We start from the raw sequence: 20,148 nt of genomic DNA on the forward strand, positions 1-20,148 counted from the left end.
AAACAGCTTAATCCTTGATATCTTACTATGGAACCTTAATCATGTGATGCAATTCCATTACACGACAAAAACCCACCCATCAAATGTCCATCTACTGTTGAAAATCTATATAAAAGCCCATCATTGTCAAAATTGAATGCATGATGCTTAACAGTCTCAGTCATCACAAGCTTCTCATTCTCAGGTGAAACCCTTCGCTTTTGATATAGCAATGATTTCAGCTTCAATTGTCAAACAGTCATTCTCTATAAGACCTTTGTTCGGGTCTCTGAGATCGACCAGTGACACAAAAGTATAGAAACCCCAGTCTTCGCTTGTAGAGAACCAATGTTTAGCTGCAAAAAATCAAACGATCGATCAGATCAAAACCCAGCACTTTGATTTCAGCAATAATATCTACTTTTGAACTATAACTTCACAAGAGAAAAATTAAGATTAGCACTAAACAATGAAATTTAGCAAGGAAAATATTCAACCATTAAATTCGAGGGGCGAGGAACTTCGAGCAAGTTTTTTTATTCGCATCTTGAATTCGACATATACTTTCATGTTCCGATATTGGCTGACAGTTTCAACACAGTGGAGGAAAATGGAAAGGTATTTGCCCTTTCCCAGTCCATAACCGTTTGGATAAATCATAAATCGACAACTTCCTGGATTTAGTAAAAAGAAGGAATCAAAACAAACAATCACCAAGAGTAGGGAGTGAATTTCTTCAATAAAAAAAGAAAGAACAAGAAAAACTAATTTAGTCCATCAGTACCATTTTGATTCTTCGATGGTGAACACTTCAGACAAGTCATAGTCATCATGTAGTGTTGAAAATTTTGTCAGCGTCCAAGTCATGATATTGTTAGGAGGAGACTTAATCATGAAAAGAGCATCTTGTTTGCGACTACTTTGAACAACAAAAACCTCTGCTCCAATTATACAAGCGTCACCAACAAGGTATCCATTTGACGCATCATGAAAAGACTTGATGGAGACAAATTGGGCAAAACCACATTCAGTCTTGGTCGCATGAAATCGACTAATTTCTCCGTTAGCAGCTAAAAACAGAATCAAAAACATCATGAACATATTCACAAGAAGAGAACAATAAAAATAGCAAGGAAACAGACTTGTCCATCAGCATCACCTTCAATAGTCAAGTAGTTGTCTCGAATCTGATCAAAGAGAAACAATCTGAAGCTGACATTAACCTCCCAACAAGCCGGAAGCTTTACAGTATCCTTAATTACCAAGTAAAGGGAAATATAACCATTTCCATTCATGTTCTTGTTGCCAGTTGGATAGAATGCCAAACTCCTGAACAGATAACAAAGTTAAAAAAAAATAAAACAAAAACAAAAATTAAGGAAACTATAAACAGATATAAGGAAATTCTACCACTTGTGCCCTCCTACTTCAAAAATACCAGATTCATATTTTTCAACCTCTACCGTAGATAGTGACACTATTTTAAACATGTAGTGAGCAGGGTGAAAGTCCCTTTTGTAACTTCTGATGCCTGCAAACCATTCAGGCATAATGACAAACACTTAGAGTGCACACAAAATTGCCCCAATTAAATACAGAACCAGAACGGAATATCAGACATGAGTTTTTCACATAAACAAATTGCTTGATTAGTAGAATATTGTTGATCTGAACTAAAGGCTAACACGAAGAACCCACCAGGTCCATGATCAATCTCCAGACTTGCCATTTGCTTCAATCTATTTGAGTAGTACTTCTTCACAACTTTGTATGCATATATATATATACCCCAACCTAAACAACTTCCAATACATAACCACTCAATTCACATATGATCCATGATGTAACTGAGACAATCTCGTATGTGATATAACAAAACAACTTCCAATACTGGGACAACGTGTCGTAATCAAGTGATGAGGATCAGGCTGCCAACTAAACAATGCGTATAATCGGCCCGTCTACATAAGCTGAAGTTGAACTGGACTAATAGTGAGAATCTGAGTGATTGATATTATTTAGGAATACTAGTAGGATAATATTTAGTTCCTATATATTTGTTCAATAACAGCCCCTCGAGAGGCTGCCTTTAGGAGTCGGGCTTCTAATTGGTTATTAGGATTAGTCTTTATTGCTTTCCTAATTATAGTAGAAGTTGGTTTTTAATAACTATATAAGCTTGGTTGCCTGCCGTATGAGAGGTATCAATAATATTAATCAAAACTCCTGAGAATTCGTTCTCGACCATTCTTGTGCCTTACGCGAGTTAGGACAGGTATCTATTCGGTTTCTAGGTTTCGTCATCAAGATCCTGCATGAGTCGTAATATCTTGGTTGTGAATGTCATTAAGAAATTGGCATGGATTGGAATAAACGGGTCATAATTATAGAATTCTTAATGCACATTAATTATATATTTAAATGAAAAAAAAGAAGAAAAAGTTGCGAAGATATATTGAATTGGGACGGAAATTCTATGTTAATATTGTGTATGTGGGGTTTTTGCCGTTCCAATGTAGGCATGAAAAACAATGAAAGACAATAATATATACCTGTCAATTAATATAGTATTTACAAGATGATAGATTTCGTCACTTAAAAAACTTTGTGATGTTTCTAGAGTGCTAATGGGTACAAGGAAACATGTTTCGTACCTTTTGGTCATTTGGTGTATCGACATATGAAGTTAACATTGGTGTTAACATGTATAGATAAATTAAGTTCTATACCATCAATAATGTGTTTTCTTGAAAGAGATGAACCACATCTCGTAATAACTCCACAACTTGCTTCTACGAGAGTACTATTGGGATGTATGATCATCTGAGAATGAAAAGTTGTGCGAGCTCGATCTATTCATGGGAACCGGACAATCCAAAGCGAACAATATTGTTGATGTGTATGGGCTGAAATTTATAATATGGTATCGAAACCAGCTCTACCCATTCGGGTCACTTGTTGTGCCTTTTGATGCCTTTATGGACGGGGATCACCCACAGGTGAGGGGTACTTGTAAGGTCTTTCAGATGTCCAATGGACGAACCACCTACAAGTGACCTTAACCCGTATAATCCAGTTGTTTGGTCTGACATAATATAACCCACAAGTGCGAGGATCTTGTTAACATCTATAGATAAATTAAGTTCATTACCATCAACAACTCGTTTTCTTGGAAGAGATGAACCACATCCCGTAGTAACTCCACAATTAAGCGTGCTTCTGTGAGAGCACTATTGGGATGAGTGACCTCCTGAGAAGGCAAAGTCGTGCGGGCCCGATATATTCACGGGAACCAGACAACCCAAAAATAGACAATATTATTAAAGTATATGGGCTGAAATTTTTGATAATTGGTTACAACAACAAGTGTTGAAAGCTACTTTTCGGGAATAAATATTATCAAGACAGATTAGTGCGCTCAACCGAATGAGTAATCAATTTTGAATGATGGTGTTTTATAGAAAAAAGAGTTTATTGAAACTATTACCAATAATATTGTAATATCACGTTTTTAATATGAAAATTCATAAAAAATAATTGTGATAAATTAAAATATTATCAATGAATTTTTGTATCTACGTTCTATAGTAATTTACGTTCAATGAAGGTATTCGCATTCCCCACATTTGAGGGAAGAAAAATGGTTTGGGGAATATGGGTAGAAAATCTATTGGGGAATGTCTCATACTCTAAGAGCCAATGGGGGCAATTTAGGGGGTATGGATGGATTTTATTATCCCATTTGTTGGGCCATGAAAAAAAAAAGTTTCAATGGAGCCAATTTGCTAGCTCCATTTTACTGGGACCAACATGGGGAATGACAAAGCCCATGCCCCCCATGTTTGCTCTCCAAATAGGTCCCACAACAAGACACATTCACATCTACACCAAAATCAATACTGGGGGCTCCACCTCTATTACACCAAAAATAAAGTAAGCAATTTTACATCATTGTATTAGTATATTTTGTTGATGATGAGGACTATTTGCACCCCTTACTTAACTAAGTACACCTCATTCTAAATAAACCCCAACAAAAAACATAACATTTATGAGCACACCCCAATTTCAATTTTTTTCATATTTAACAATTTACACCCCATAATCTCAGCCGTTAAATCTTATAAACGGTTAAGATTAAAGAAAATTAAAAAAAAAAAAACAAAATAAAAGACAAGCATCCCCTTCATCCTTATAGGTCATTCTAAACCCTAAATTCTCAAGCATCCCCTTCATCCTTGAACAACTGCTTCAACTCAAGCAACGAAATCAGAAGACTTCTCCTCCTTGAACGAAATCAGATCGGACACTTTGTTGCTCTCCTCCTTGAACAAAATCCATGAATTTCAGAGTCTAGAGTCACCACTCCTCGCACTTTTTGAAACAATTACACCAGAAGTCTCTCCCCGAGCTCTCTATCCAAGCAGCCATCTCCGCCCTTCCTTTTACACACTCTCGCAATCCCTCATCACCACAAACTCTACTATCCAGCTCAAACCCACCACAAGCTTCCTAGTCAACTTAAATCCCGACTCGGTCTCCTCCCTCCGCATTACTAGCCAAGTCAACTCAGATATGCAATTTGGTGCACACTGTTGGTCCTGCCTTTTTCGTAGGAGAAGAAGGAGAGAAGGAGAAGACGGAGAAGGTGAACGGAGAGAATTGGATGGAGTTTGGTAGGGTCAATTGGAGTGTTATCAGGTAGAGACTTTTTTGTGATTTTAAGGTGTTCTTAGCTAACTCTGTGGTGCAATAGTCCCCATCTTTGTTGGCACAACAACATCAACAAAATATGTGTCCCAATACATTTTATTATCCCAACAAAAATAATCATTGTGGTTGCTCTAATTCCATATATTCAGAGATAGAGAAGCCGATATAAATGCCTAATAGTGATGTTTTTGTACCTTTTGTGGTAATCCACGCAGTCGTTTCATTGAAATGGAAAAGAAAGCGAAAGCATATCTTCGGAAGACTTTCTACCATTCCACATCCACTATATTTAAATTTAATAAATCAAAACAAGTTCAAAGTACTATTTAGGAACGTACTAATCTTGCAATTTGCATTGTAATTTGTGAAAATGTACTTGAATGACATATTTAATTTATCCATGCATGCATTTGTGCATGGGAGCTTTGAAATCTTGCAAACCAAACGTGGTTTTTGACCCATATAAACTTCAAGTAATTACTTGGTATTTAGGAAAATATTTGAACTCTTGCAAGGTGACGAAGATCTTTCGCCTTCGGATAAATTTGGTTGGACTATGAATAGACTTGTATCATCCACAAACTTAAACACGTTAAGATATTGTCCATTCTATGTCAAGACCTACACAGATTTGTTCTTCCAAGCCTAACATTCTCATTTAGACCTAAAAAATCCATCTTAATATGTTATACTGTGGATTCTTTTTTGAAATACTTCCTTCATTTTCTTGATGTGGCATCTTATCGCCAACACTATAATTTGTCTACTGAACCAGTGAACGTGTATCCCATGCTTGACGCAGCCATATCCTATCTTTTGACATAAAAAAACAAAACTTGTGGACCCACCACCAGCCAACATGATCTGTGATCGAACGATTGATATTTTTTCTCCAATAAATAAATTAAAGTAATAAACAGTCGGGCCGTAAAACAGACCATTCCCCGCTCACACATCTCCTCCACGTGTAGCTTAGCCAATAATGGAGTTGCCGCAACGTCGCAGTCCCTCTCTGGCTCTCTCACCCGTCTTCTTCCCCGTCTTCTTCTCTAGCATCACATGTTGTTGTGCATATCAAATCATGTCGTCCTTTAAATTTCCTTACCAGTCAGTCTCAACTCTCAACTTCACCGAATCGAAAGAGGATTAGAACGGCGTTGGTATCGTATGTATGATGTATCTAGAGAGAGAAGAAGAATACAAACCCTAGATTTTTCTTTTTCTGCGTCCGTGCCATTGGAATTGGTGTTTTTTTTCACAGATCTCTAGCAAGAAATAGAGAGAGAGAGAGAGAGAGGAGGGAAACAGAAAGACTGACAGAAGAGAGTGAGCACAGACGGGCAATTGTACATAATCTATTCTTTTCATTTGCCGGTGCGTGCTCATTTCTCTTTCTGTCAGCTTCATTGTTCACTTTCCTCAACGAACAACGATACATGCATTTACAGGTGTCCTCTCGCCCTTTCTATCCAAACAGCTGTCGCTTCCATAATTCTTTCTCCAATCGCAAAATGGGTAGTACAAGATGGTAATCGAGGTGTTGACATGTGGATCCGGAAGAGGCAAGTCTGCTGCGACGACCAAACAGTGCAAATTAAAGCGACTACTACACTTCGCTATTCTGGTCTATTTTTTGTCTTTTAGTTAATCGGAGAAGCTTTATTCGTCGATTATTATTTGATAATAATATAATATAATGCTATGTGTTGTGGTGCAGTGGTGGAGCTGGGGAGTGCTCAACAACAGTTGTACCTTTTTTCAGGAAAAAAGATTATCTAGGGTTTTTTTAATGGCACTTTTTCTTCTTCATTGATTGATGTTGTTCTAGAATTCCAAGGGGCTAATAAAGGGCCGTTTGGTTTGCTGTGGTATCGTATATTCATATCACGCTAAATCTGACCCCGATTTTTTTTTTCTCGTCTATCTCATCCCCGATAGGGTTTTGCATATATATATATATATATATATATATATATATATATATATATATCAGATTATTTCAAGTTTGGAATACTGTTTCGGGCTTCTCGATTTGGATTTTGTTGACACGGAAGAAGAAGTGTGTGCGTTGCTTTTGGAAATGAATGTGCTGGAGTTGATTTCACGGATAAGGGAAGAACATTTTGTTTCCTCTTCGTCTGGAGATCGTACGAGCTGTTTGGCGGTCATGGACACGGTTTGGGCGGATTTCCTTGTAGAGGTTTGTAATTAGTTTATGCAAAATCATAATGACTTAATTCTCTCCACTTTTTATTTTGTTTCCTCTTCTATGAGATCTGATTACTGTTATTCCGAGTACTTCCTTTTTGAGTGTTTTCAGTCTCTTTTATCTAAAGTTGTTGACATGGTTTTGTTACTTATAAAAAAAACATGGTTTGTGTGGCGAGAAACAGCTTCTATTTGCTGCAGCAGCTTATGATCTCTATCAGGTATGTACATCTTGGTGTTTAAGTTGTCTATTTCATGTTTAACATCAGTTCTCATGATTTTTATGTGGAGTGTGTTTAATGCTTTGTCTTAGATTTGGAAAAAGATATCTACTTCTAATGGTAGTTTTTTGTGAAAACTATGCTTGTTTTTGCTTATGTCACGTGGAGAGTATAAGAAAATATATAAATGTTGTGAAATGCCCCAAACGAAAAAGTTAACTTGTTGGAATGACTGACAAAGTAACTAATCTTAACATTGTTAATATGTCCAATAAACATGTTGTGAAGCCCGTCCATTCTTCCTTCAATATATTTTTATACAGGAATGACTATAATAATTGATACTCAGTATAGTTCATTTTTACAGGAATATGATGTGATAATATTAATTGAAATGACAACAATTATAAGGAACTAAATCCTAATATATTTTCACAGCTCCTTTTTGTCTTCTCTTTATTATTCTTTTGGGATTTGGTGTGACCAAAGAATTAATGATCACGGTGTGTATTCTTCAATGTATGTAAATATTGATGGCAATTGCAATATTGGCAGAGGTCTTGGCGAGGCAGCTAGCTAAGAATTGGTGATAATAGCAACTGTGTTATAATAATGGGTACTTGAAGTTCAATGGTTATAGTATCAGTGGCTGCCGTGGATGCATAATGTTGAAAGGGATCATGCAAGAGTTTCAACAGTCGCAACTCACAAGGGATCTGGTAATTAACTCCTTAAAAATCGTACTTGGGGCAGTAACACCCTTTGAATGATTTATGTGGTGTAGGACATGATATTATAAATTTGGTGATTCATTATTCCTCTAGGATCCTTAATTAAAATCCATCTTCATCTGATTCTTGCCATAAAGTTCTTCATGGATGCATATAAATCCTTCTTTTATCTCCCAATTTTAATTACTTGTTTGATCACTGGACTAAGATTAATTTTTCTGCTGGTTAATGATATCTCATGGATTCAAATATGCCATTTGTTGGAATTTGGATGGGGGAGCCCACATTATATGGGCCTAAATTGGGTTTACTCGGCATGGAGGAAAGCCCATCTTACTCAAAAGCTTAAGCCATTGAGTTGGACCTCCACATTCTAATGCTTGGAAAAAGATATTGAAATATTAGAAATAGCTCAACCTGGTATTTTTTTCTAAAAACCTAGATGTATTGGGAGATTATATCATTCTAACTAAGATGGGGAATTTGAATTTGGAAAAATTTGTAGCTTTCAAGCAATAATGTGTATGGTTGTGTTATTTATCATGATTTTTTTTTATGATGCTGTATTTTATTAAAAGGAAGGGGAGGACACGGGGAGTGCCCATTGTTTGTGTTGATTTGTGGGTTCTGTAGCCTAAAGTTCAAGTGTGTGTGATTGACAGAAATATTCATGATTGACTCTCCATTTGTCCTTAATTGGTTTTGCGAGCATTGATTGTCAAAGACTGTGTTTTTTTCTATTGCATGGGGTGTATGTGATTGATCAACTTGAAAATATTTTCAAAACATTCTTCCGTGTAAACTTATTTTATTCATAGAGTACTATCTCAATTAATTTGATGATTTGATAGGCACATTAGCGTTGTGAATAAATGTTGTCCTTCGGCAATAAGAAGCCTTTCCAGTTTTCACGATGCTGATTTTGACACTTTAGTGCTGCTGGCACTCTAAGCAATCTTCCTTCGTCATGTATTCTTGTAGATGTTACATATCATACATGCATGCCGCTTAGTTCTAGAAATTGTAAATGTTTTTTTGTCGTATTTTCACATCATTGATTTTTATTAAACATGAAAATCAGATTAGTATTTCCCCTAATTAGGAATGAAGCTTGTCGCTAACCTCAATTTGTCATAAACATGAGTATGACTTGAGAAAGAGCAAAATAACAAGCCTTAACATCCATGCTGCTATGAGTGACTATTTAGGTTTTTGTTATAGTGGGTTGTAGAAATAGAGACGATCTTATGTAATAAAAAGATAACATTGAGACCACATGGTAAAATTTTTGATGTCTATAATTTTATTATACAACTATTTTACATGAACATGGATCAAAAGGGCTTGGCTGTAATGCTTCTTAGGTCTTTCTCTGTGGGTGACTATTTAGGTTTTTGCGGTTGTCTTACTGCCTTAAGTTGCGTGCGTTTGCCTGTGTCTTGCTAGCTAGGCTTATGTCTCCTTATTTTTGTATCCCTTCAATCAACAAAATTCAAGCTCCATCATAACAAAATTTCTACTATTGATTGTCAGGTTGTTATAAAAGAAATGTAACGGAGATGAAAATGATCAAGACTAACGTGTATCAACGTCCAGGGAAATCTTTGCCAATTAATGTAGAAGTAGCTATAATTGAATTTAGGAAAAGAGAAATTGATTAATATTTGCTTATAGATATAGATTATGGGGATTTGAATGGATGCCTTGATGTAGAAATTTTATGTGGGAAAATTCTAAGAATGGGAGAGATTAGAAAAGACATGGATGAAAGTAATAGAAAAGAATATAGAAATCAAAGAACTTGTCATACTTGTCAAAGTCGTGCCTCAGGCATCCCTAGGTGAAGAAACGAGGCTATGCAATGCGTAGGGTCCTCGTCTTGCCCAACTTAGGCTCGGCTTTCTCATCTAGATGTGTTCTTAAGCCAAATTTTAAGTTTGAGAATTAGGATCACTAATTGGGCTTACATTGATCGGGTGAGCACATGTAGTTTTGAACCCAATTGTGCTCCTCTAATGTCAGTAAAAGTGTGAAACACGATGAATGGAAAAGGTTTGCATCATCGATTGAAGAACAAAAACCCTATCTCATCGTATTCTCCTATTTGGCTCGCTAAATTGAGCAAATTTTTTACAAGGTCTCCTGACCTCATAAAATATATAACTTTAGGTCTATTTTTTTTCTTTCTCGACCAGATCTTACCCAATTAATCTCTTTTGAATTTCAGTGTGTATCGTGTACGATTTTCTTTCTTTCTCTCTCTTATTTATCAACCCTTTTCTATTTATCTTGGCATTCTCTAATAATTTTTTTGATTTAATATTTTATTTTATTAATTTTATGCCTACACTCTCTTGGGCGGCCCCATTAGTGCACCTTGGGACCTTTGCCCCTTAGTTACACTTCTCGCACTTGACAACTATGTCACTTTTGCGATAGTTTTTTTGTTGGATTCAGTGGTAATAATTAAGGCTTTTTTTTTTAAATGGTCAAGAGACCGGATATATATTCATATACTTAGCTTGTGAGTAAAAGAAATGGAGGCCATTATAGGCACTCGGGCCACCATATAGGTGGAATACAATCAACATCATAAAATAATGGACCAAAGCAAAACAATCTTTAACTAAAACAAAACATAACAAAATAGCTCAATAGCAGTCATTAGCATGGCTTTGACAAGATAAATTCCAAGAAGACTTCTCCGCCTGAATAATATGCACAACCGAACAAGGTACCTCTTCAATCCAAACCCGCATGCCCTGAATGAGAAAGGCATGCTTAGCCATGGAATGGGCGGCTTCATTGGCCGTGCGTCGTATATGGACAAACTTCCAACTTGACAAGAAGCACAACAATCTCTTTATCTCCATTATAATCGGACTCCAAATAGCACGATGTGAGTCACTCCCATTAACGGCATCCACAACCACTGCTGCGTCTCCTTCAAAAATCAGCTCTGTAAAACCCAACTCCAATGCTAACTTCACAGCATGTAGGGCTGCTAAGGCCTCAGCTAAAGAAGGATGAAGTGCAGTCATTCTCAACAAAGAACTACTTGCCATAACCTCCCCACTAGGATCTTGAAATATGACACCCATACCCGTACGAGTATTTTGAGATTGGATTGCTGCATCCCAATTGGCTTTAATAAGGTTTATTTGTGGTCCTTTCCAAACCTGCTGTAGATTACTCGAATGTGAATCTGGCCGAACATCAACTCCGTCTACTTGAGCAGATTTAAAATTATTCGCTAAATTCATAGCTTGTAGAGCTACTTGTGTAGGATGTGTAAGAGTCCCCTCATGGGCAAACTTATTCCGTCTAAGCCAAATCAACCTCATTGTAATAGCTAGTGTAGCTACCTCACACAAAACACATCTTTTGCTGCCGGGCATTCCCACAAAGAATGCATAACTGATTCTTCAGCACTTTTACAAAGAGGACATACCGAACTATCACTTATATGTCTCCTGTGCAATTGTGAAAAGTTGGGCAGAATATTATGAATTGCACGCCATAAGAAGACTCTTGTAGATGGAGGCACCACAAGTGACCATATATGAGTTCATACTGAATCTAGAGGACGTTTGGAAATTGAAGTTTCTCCTTTAAAATTATAGGTAAAATAACTTTTATTTTTACCAAATGGTTTGATTCTATGGAACTCACTTGTTACTCATCAACTTCATAATCAATTTTATTTGGTATTTCACACATATATCTGTGAGTTGTAGGATTTTTTCATTTTTAAGATCATGTGCGTTAAATTAAAGAATGCATGCATGCATGCATTATGACTTATGAGTATGGTATGGTGTCAAACTTAACATGAAGTTGGTAGTCTAGTGGTGGCCTACTCCTTAAACCAGGACAAGATCCTAGGTTCTAGTCCGCACCCCCAATAATAATAAAAATAATAAGATCAATAAATTAGGTAAAAAAATTGGTGTAAATTCTTATCAGCCTTTATTTATTACTTCCCAATCGTTTGTCCTTGTTCTTGGCATGTTATTGTAATACTACTATGTCCTTGTAGATCAAGGGATGTTTTACTCCTTTGCTGTAGCGAAGAGTTTGGAGGGCCTGGGCTGGTTATGACAACTTTTCTTGCTAGTTTAATATTTGGATTGTGCCATGGAATTCAATTTATTTTTGTATTTTTATTGGGATTCCGATTGTAACGGACACGTCACTTGTAGAATAGCCTACTTCTTATGATTAGGAAAAAAGTAACTGGTTTGTGACATCTGCAAGCTTGTCTTCGCTTCCTCAGCGATTTATAAGCACTTATCCTGCCTGTGCAAACCAATACAGTTAACCCTATTGCTGTTTTCTCAAACTCCATGAAGCCTGCCTAATTTTCTTTGTCTCTTGTAGGTGAGTTTGACCAATGTTCGGGGCATGCCCTTGTATGTGTTTCATACCTCTGTTTCTTTTTTTCCAATCTTTTTTTCCTCTCTTGCGCTTTTTAATTGGAGGATTGGATATGAAAATAGATGTTTGTCTGACTATGTTATTGTGACATGAACTGGAGGCAAAAATTTTATGTAAGCATAAGCGCTTATGATCTCTTTTCATACAAGTTAATTGTGAAAATTGACATTGATGGAAAGAGATTGGCACTAAAGGATTTTCATCCTGGAAACAGAATCGCCACATATTATGTGCGAGTAAAGTCTGCATACATCTTGTGCGTTCTTGACCTTGCCCACTGCGAGAGCTTTGTGCACGAAGTTGTTTACCTTTTTTATGGGATTTTCATATGTTCATGCTTTCATAGAAGTCTAGAATGATTTCTCACATTTTTTTGTACTTTCTGTTCACCCTTATGCACAAGCGTGCATCTTGGGCCCGATGTTAAGTGAGATTGTAAAACAAATAGTTAGAAAAGATTGTCTGATTGACCCACTTAGTTTGTTTGAATGGAAAAGAATTTGTGGTCATTTCTAGTCGTTGTTTGTGTTTCATCTGCAAAGAAATTATTTTTTTGAAATTGATAGTATAAGTACACAACTTTCTCTTTCTACCTTTTAAAGATTGTACTGATCACACACATACTCATACTGACTTGATTTCAATTTGGAGTTTTTCCATCCATACTTCATATCATGTAGAATAAGTGGAAACGCGTAGTGTTGGAAATCTTATTAGTTACAACTTCATGGACTAAACACAGAATTACAGAAATTAAAGTAGTACTTGGTAGACTTAATTATGAGTAAGTGTGGGCTCAACTTTATCGGCAATCTTGTTTATCCTTGAGACTGCTTGAAAGTTTTCATTTGATTTTTACGCTTTTCATGATCTGTTTGATATGTTTGGAGGTGTTTGATTTCTCATTGAAATGAATTCAACATGGTGGAGACAGATACAAGTCAATTGAGTCACTTGGGAGTTTTGATCTATTTTGTGGATTTTGCACATGTATTTTGTTAGTCATCTCAATTGTTTTGATATTTTGGGTTTTCGTATGCCATTTCTATATTTCCCTTGCAGTACAGTCCACCATACCCATGATATGCCTTAACTTACATGTCAATATTACCCACTTCCATCAGATGAATTGTTATATATTGTTTGTTTTCAGATTTCCAATGGAAGAAGACATGCAGTGCATGATTTCAAATAGCGAAGTTTCGTATTCAAATAGCAGCACCCACCAGTTTCCTGCAAGCAAACGAGGAAGGTGTGGTGGCAGCACTTCAAAATTCAAAGTTGTGGTACCACAGCAAAAATGGTCATTGGGTGCACAAATATATGCTAATCACCAAAAAATCTGGCTTGGAACTTTCAAAGCTGTGAAGGAGGCACCTATGGCTTATGATAGCGCAGCAGTCAAACTCCGGAGTTGAGGTAACATTGTGCAAATGTGCAAGGCTAGTCATTCCCAAATTGTGCAAGCCGAAGTTAGTCTTAATGTGGCGACAGCATGTGGCAATGGAGGTGTATTGGTCAAACAAATTTTTCGAAAGGAGATCGTTCCAAGTGATGTTGGTAAACTGAATTCAAGGCTAGTCATCCCCAATATATCTCAAAATGCAGAAGAATTTATGATTGATGGGAAGGCGGATGACATTCTGCTAGTTTTCTATGACCAGGTCGATGAGGCAATGGAAATTTAGGTATTGTTACTGGAGGAGCATTCTGAGTTTTATGTTCACTGCAGTTGAAGGCTGGCCAATGACAATCACATAAAATATTAATTGGCCGAGGCACAAGCATTTTTCATGATTGGAATTTGGAGCGGACAAGGTTGAAAGCAGCAATGTTACCGCAACCCTGAAGATGCAAAACCAGCGTGTTGAGACTCTTAACTCAAGTTGAATTGCAGATGGCTCAATAGGATGAGGAATCAAATGGAGTCGTTATGTAGGAAGCATGCATATAATCATCAGATTATTAGAGGTTTGGATTTGCCGGCGAAGTAGATGTTTTGAGTTTGTTGATATCTGTTCAGAGGTTGGGCTCAAGTATTCTTGTATAGCTTGGATTCTGTCCCACCATCCTTAACTGGCCGTACTAGTTTTCAATCACCGCAGAACAGAGTCAAATTGCGTTATTGAGATTCAAAAAGGCCAACTACAACATTCAGGCCCAGTAAATCGGGGAAGGGCTCGTGGCCCACCGGGCTGCTTTAACTTAAGAACCCTAAATAAGTCGATCCAATTATGGTTGCAAGTTAAGCCCAATCATCTGTACTTTGATCCACACCTCGAACCTGTCTGCATCCGACGTAGTCTGATGTCATCATTTTACTTGGTCAATTAATACCCTTTATAGCTTACTTCGTGGTCTCTTCGAGGCGCACACCATTTATGCGATAGATATGATACATTGAACTCCTTTCCCGGAAAAGATCAAATCCAAGGGATTATCTTTCATACATACAAAAATTTATTCCGTAAACTCAATCAATTCCCATGATCATTCTTTTGGACAATATAAATCATCCTTCACTGAGAAAGGACACCAGGTAAGAGAAGGAAAAATCTTATGCACAAAAGATAACTTTCATCTCGAGAAAAAATAAGTCACTGACTTGATCGTCAGAACTTCTTCGGCCGGAACCACTTCGGTCGAGGAATCTCTAACGTCTTTTGTAAGTGCTGTAGGATTGTCGGCGGCCCTTAATCTCAAATTATTGATTGTGAAAATTTTCTCATATATATATATATATATATAAAAGAATTCTCTTATACTGACATCCACAAGTTATATTAATTTTAGCATCCCAATCTCATCATTGATTTGGAATATATGAGACCCAAAGTAATGATTCTCACTTGTCATTTCACTCATCTACATCCTTAAAAAGTGTACATAAATAAGAGAATTCATGATATATATATATATATATATGAAAAAAATTGGGAACAAAAATACCTTTGTCCGTTTGAGAAATCGTTTATTAGACAAGGGCCTTGAATGAATGTGGATTAGGGTAGGTGTCCAACTATATTGAACTTTAAAGACTGTGGGCCCCATGTAGGGCCACGTGACAACTACATCTTCCGTACTAGCACCTTGTTAATGGGCTCCATTAATGATGTTTTATAAACCCATTAATGATGTTTGAAGAATCAAGAATGTTCTGGGTCCATGCAAATCGTATGTATAATTGCAAATTTCAATTTTGATAGTATATGGTATTGGCTGTACCGTCATGTGCCCCATTATATATTTAAAAAATGTGCTAATGGTAGAATGTCGAATCTACAATTGATGATTTGTGAAGGGGGCCTCCAGCAACCTAAAAATGGAAGAGAGAATGACAATCGTGAATGTTCTTGACATTGAGATAATGCAGATCAATGAACCTCTAACGGTAAAATTAGCATGACAGAGAGTATTTTGAGGAACACCTCCGCGATGATTGGTGGTAGTAGGACGATAGACCTAGGATTATAGTAGTAAGTCTTGAGGAAGAGATATTTAGTGTGATACTACTACTTTGTAGCTCCAAGGTTCTATTTATATGGAAGGACCCATTGGGTGGCTCCTAAAGTTGAGGAATGTCTTCCTCGAATCTTGGAGTCAGTCAACCGTCAGACCCGCTGAGAGTAACAGACTCTCGAGATTCTCCTGAAGATCCAATCTTTCAATTGGAGAGTGCAGAGTCCAGTGGTGTGCTCGATACCGGGCCAAGTCTTTGGGCCTACTGAGCCCAGTGAGGTCTTTGAATATGTTGATTCCTGAGTTTGATGGCATCTTGAATCCATCTTTACTGGTCCAGATGTCTCTTGAACACAGATTTAGACAATGGACTCCAAGTCTCCAATAGCGTAATTGGGTCTGTGCACCGCCTAAACTCATGAGGCTTTAGGGCCAGTAATTATCCTGATTCACTAGTCAAAAGACCTGTGGTGTCCACAAGCTAATCACCTACCACACAAGGAGCATCTTATCATCAAATCTTGTCTTCTTTGGACAATGATTAATTATGAAAATTAAGCAATAATAAGTTTTTGGTAGTTAGAGTGCATCGTCATTAGTAGTTTAATCAAATTTATATTATTAGATTATATATAGTTGGGAATATTTGTTGTGCAAATAAGCACCGTCCGTTTAGGTTGAGTCACACCAATCATGATTTTTGTTGCTCTAAGTCAAGAAATAAATTAATGTATTAGTCTAAGTACATCCCCACATAAGTCTATTATGTAGTGATAATAATAAGTTATTACATTAAATATATTCATTAAACTTTCAAAATAATAGAAAATAACAATAAAAATCAAAAGGTCATAGAATATTGAAAACTAATAATTGAAAGTTGATTTATAAATATTCTCGACGATTTACAAAAGCGTATGAGTTGCTTGTTGCTTGAATTGATGTTGCAGCCTCTTAGAAATATAAGGTAGAAACGAAGTTTAGATTCCAGAAGGATCGAAACCTCAACTGTGCAAAAAATCTACGGGTTATAGGCTATGACAATTACAAGAACGATGGGAGCATGTGTAAGACTGAGGATCCCATACGTCGTAACAAGATAAAAGATTAACCAAGAGATGACTGCCACATTTAGGGTGGACAATTGTCCACCATTAACATTAAAAAAAATCAAAAAACTACTACTATTTAAAAAAAAAAAAAAGTTTAGGGTGGGCTTGTCTTCATATAAATCTATCCCTAACTGAAATGATGTCACCACATCCAATGAATGAGTACCACACATTGTTAGTAGGCTTTTAGGATGTATGTTGATAGGATCTTTATAATTTTTCATTTGATTAAAAACCTTGTCATCAAGTGGAAAATATTTATACGGGTGGAAGGAATGACAAATTTGTATGAATGAGTACCACACATTGTTAGTAGGCTTTTAGGATGTATGTTGATAGGATCTTTATAATTTTTCATTTGATTAAAAACCTTGTCATCAAGTGGAAAATATTTATACGGGTGGAAGGAATGACAAATTTGTATGGTGTAAAAAAAAACCGTGTATGCCAAATGTTACCATGTTACAAGTTCAGTGGGTATGCAATCAATGCTTTAATATATTGGCAGTATGTAGCGTCAAATTATTGATGCAAGCATGTATTTCCGACATAATTTAAGAAAATAAATGAAAATGAACACAAAACCAACGTAAGAGAGCGACCGAACCCATGTGAATCAAACTGAAACTTCTGAATGAAACATTGTCATTTTCGCAGTGTCCAAATTGCTCTCAACTACTTGTAGTTCTCAACTTGCAATACTTTTCGTCAAATTGGGGACTTACACTTTTGCCTAATTGTTTTGATACCAAATAATACCTAATATATTAGTGGTAAACCACTTGCTTCAATTCTTTTTCATTTCTCTTTTTAAATGAGAAGGGATGACAAGCTCGAATTCGAGAATTTTATAAGATGCTTGATCTTTTTAAATGAAAAGGGGATGAGATACTCAAACTCGAAAATTATATGAAATACCTGAGATATTCATAATCCTCCATATAGAATACTTAAAAGCCGAGTATATACATAAATAATACATAATGGCAGGCAATAATTGAGAGAAATATGTGGTATGTTTGGAAAGACAACAATGAAGTGCCACCTTGAAAGAAATACGACAGAAAAAGCTTGGTTGCATATTCTGGGAATTGGCTGGCTTTTGAATCTTCAATCATGGACTTGGAAGTTGAAACTACTTCCAACAGATAACAACAACAAATGAACAGAGAGAATAAAAACAACCTTTGAACATTCTCACAGGCACAAGGAAGACGTCACAACAATAACACCAAATCCAAATTGTGAACGATAAGAAACACAGAAAAGATCATATCATGTCGATAATCAATTCCAAGAACTGATTTTGAATAAGAAATCGACGGCAATAACAACCAACACATTAATTACTGGGATTTTGGAATGTAAAATTCAAGCAACAGTCGAGTTCTCGGCGGGCGACGTCCAAACGATGTCCTTGAGCGCCGGACGAAGATCATTACTACAGAACCGGTTGTACTCCAGAGTATCACCGCTGTCCTTCTTCACCTCCACCACCAGGAACGATGGTGTCACAGCGAAGATGTCAGCTGCGATTGCCAATCTTCCTTTCCTACCACTCTCCTGCCCCTGTAATCTCACTCTTGTCTCGCTCTTCTTCACGTTGAATTTCATCGACTTCGCCACCTCCTCCAGCCTTGAAATCACGCTGCTTGCTGGCCTTGTCGTCGCGAACCTCAGCTCCTCCTTTTCCTCCCTCTTCTTCTCTTCAAACAAAGGCGAGAGGTCAAATCCTTGTGATAGAGAGATGATGTGAAAGGCGTTGAGAGTCTCAAGCTGTTTTGATTTGTCGCCGTCCAAATCCAAGGCATCGAACTCCATTTCTGCTTTGCTTATCATGCTCTTGGGCACCGATTTCTTAAACCAAGAGGAACTCATCACTTTGGCTATGGTAATTCGATTATTAGGGTTTGGATCTAGAAGCTTTGTGATTAATCTCCGAGCCTCACTAGAGAACCACGGTGGGCATTTGAAGTCACCCCTGTAAATTTTTCTATACATGGCGACGATGTTTTCGTCTTGGAATGGCAAGAATCCGGCGAGGAGAACATAGAGAATTACACCGCAAGACCAAAGATCTGCCTTGGCGCCGTCATAGCCTTTCTTCCCAATCACCTCAGGCGCAACATAAGCCGGTGTGCCACAAGTCGTGTGAAGCAAACCGTCTTGCTTCAAGTGCTCAGAGAAGGCACTGAGTCCAAAATCCGTGACCTTCAAGTTCCCGTCCTCGTCCAATAACAGATTCTCCGGCTTCAAATCTCGGTGGTAAACACCGCGGCTGTGACAAAAATCGATGGCGGAAATCAATTGTTGAAAATAAACTCTGGCCACGTCTTCCCTCAGGCGGCCCTTTGCGACCTTGGAAAACAATTCGCCACCACGAACGAGTTCCATGGCGATATAAATCTTGGATTTGCTCGCCATGACCTCGTGTAGCTCGACGATGTTCGGATGCTTCACCATCTTCATCACGGAGATCTCGCGCTTGATCTGGTCCATCATACCAACCTTAATCACCTTCTCCTTGCCAACAACCTTCATCGCCACACTCTTCCCTGTACGGAGGTTTCGAGCGAGGTATACCTTGGCAAAAGTTCCATGGCCAAGCATACGACCGAGCTCGTACTTTCCGTCCAGCAAGGTTGGGTTGGCGTCTCTGACCATCTCTGCCATCTCTCAGAGGTTCGCTACAGAAAACTATAAAATCAAAGGAATTTTTTTCGCATATACACAGAGGAGCTTTATTTGCAGTGAATGTGTTCGACGAATGTTGTGAGAGAAAAAGGAGAAAGACAGAACAGGAAAGTAATGAGTCCGAGTTGATCACCCGTCCTCGACGTGTTTCCGGTGGCAAGTCCTGCCGCCGTTGCCCCTCTTGGCACGACCACTCAACTCAGAATTTGTCAGCGACGGTCCTCTCATTTCTGTGCATTCCCCAAAGAACTCTCTCTCGTATCCGCTAATTAACTAGAGACCGAGGAAAAACCAGCGCTTGAGCTAAGAACACCGAGTTTGGCTCTTCTCTTTTGTTTTACGCTGCATAAATGGTTCATTATATATAAATAGCAAATTTCCGTTGAGTTTACGCAATTACGCTTCTAACCCTGACGAGTAACCACTGACCATTTGGAAGGCCTGATCGGGACGGGTATGAGTCACCTAAATGGGTGCCACGTAGCATGACCTGGAGCGAATTGTCAGGGTGACCTCGATTATTGAGCGAGTGGTTATTTGCCACGTGTCGGGGAAGATGAATGGGGGGTTTCGTATGTGGCTATAGTTTGGTGG

At 37.6% G+C, this 20,148-nt stretch overlaps 3 protein-coding genes across 8 annotated transcripts; 1 reads left to right on the top strand and 2 right to left on the bottom strand.

Annotated features, from left to right (window-relative positions):
- On the bottom strand, positions 1-2,229 carry LOC119992697 (MATH domain and coiled-coil domain-containing protein At3g58370-like). The gene is made up of 6 exons (XM_038839491.1): positions 1,678-2,229; positions 1,390-1,510; positions 1,139-1,308; positions 764-1,049; positions 477-649; positions 1-335 (listed from the first exon to the last, which is right to left on the bottom strand). The coding sequence occupies exons 1-6, from the start codon at positions 1,706-1,708 to the stop codon at positions 181-183; spliced, it is 936 nt and encodes a 311-aa protein (XP_038695419.1). The 5' UTR covers positions 1,709-2,229; the 3' UTR covers positions 1-180.
- Positions 2,230-5,420: 3,191 nt separating this feature from the next.
- Positions 5,421-14,279, top strand: LOC119993029 (putative AP2/ERF and B3 domain-containing protein Os01g0140700). Of its 6 annotated transcripts, none has more exons than XR_005466491.1 (6): positions 5,426-6,066; positions 6,141-6,316; positions 6,410-6,892; positions 7,086-7,121; positions 7,677-7,840; positions 13,443-14,279. XR_005466491.1 is itself a non-coding variant. In XM_038839921.1 (6 exons), exons 4-6 carry the CDS (start codon positions 7,787-7,789, stop codon positions 13,705-13,707), a joined length of 351 nt encoding a protein of 116 aa, XP_038695849.1. In that variant the 5' UTR covers positions 5,545-6,316; positions 6,410-6,892; positions 7,086-7,121; positions 7,677-7,786; the 3' UTR covers positions 13,708-14,279. The 6 variants fall into 6 exon arrangements, 2 of the variants coding, with proteins under 2 accessions (XP_038695850.1, XP_038695849.1); XR_005466492.1 differs by having other exon boundaries at positions 6,170-6,316; XM_038839921.1 differs by adding an exon at positions 12,233-12,264 and having other exon boundaries at positions 5,545-6,316.
- Positions 14,280-17,942: 3,663 nt separating this feature from the next.
- Positions 17,943-19,902, bottom strand: LOC119993028 (CBL-interacting serine/threonine-protein kinase 6-like). Its single transcript, XM_038839920.1, has one exon. The coding sequence runs from the start codon at positions 19,531-19,533 to the stop codon at positions 18,232-18,234; it is 1,302 nt and encodes a 433-aa protein (XP_038695848.1). The 5' UTR covers positions 19,534-19,902; the 3' UTR covers positions 17,943-18,231.
- Positions 19,903-20,148: the final 246 nt, after the last annotated feature.

Source organism: Tripterygium wilfordii, chromosome 23 (genome assembly GCF_013401445.1).
Source record: "Tripterygium wilfordii isolate XIE 37 chromosome 23, ASM1340144v1, whole genome shotgun sequence".
NCBI lineage: Eukaryota > Viridiplantae > Streptophyta > Magnoliopsida > Celastrales > Celastraceae > Tripterygium > Tripterygium wilfordii.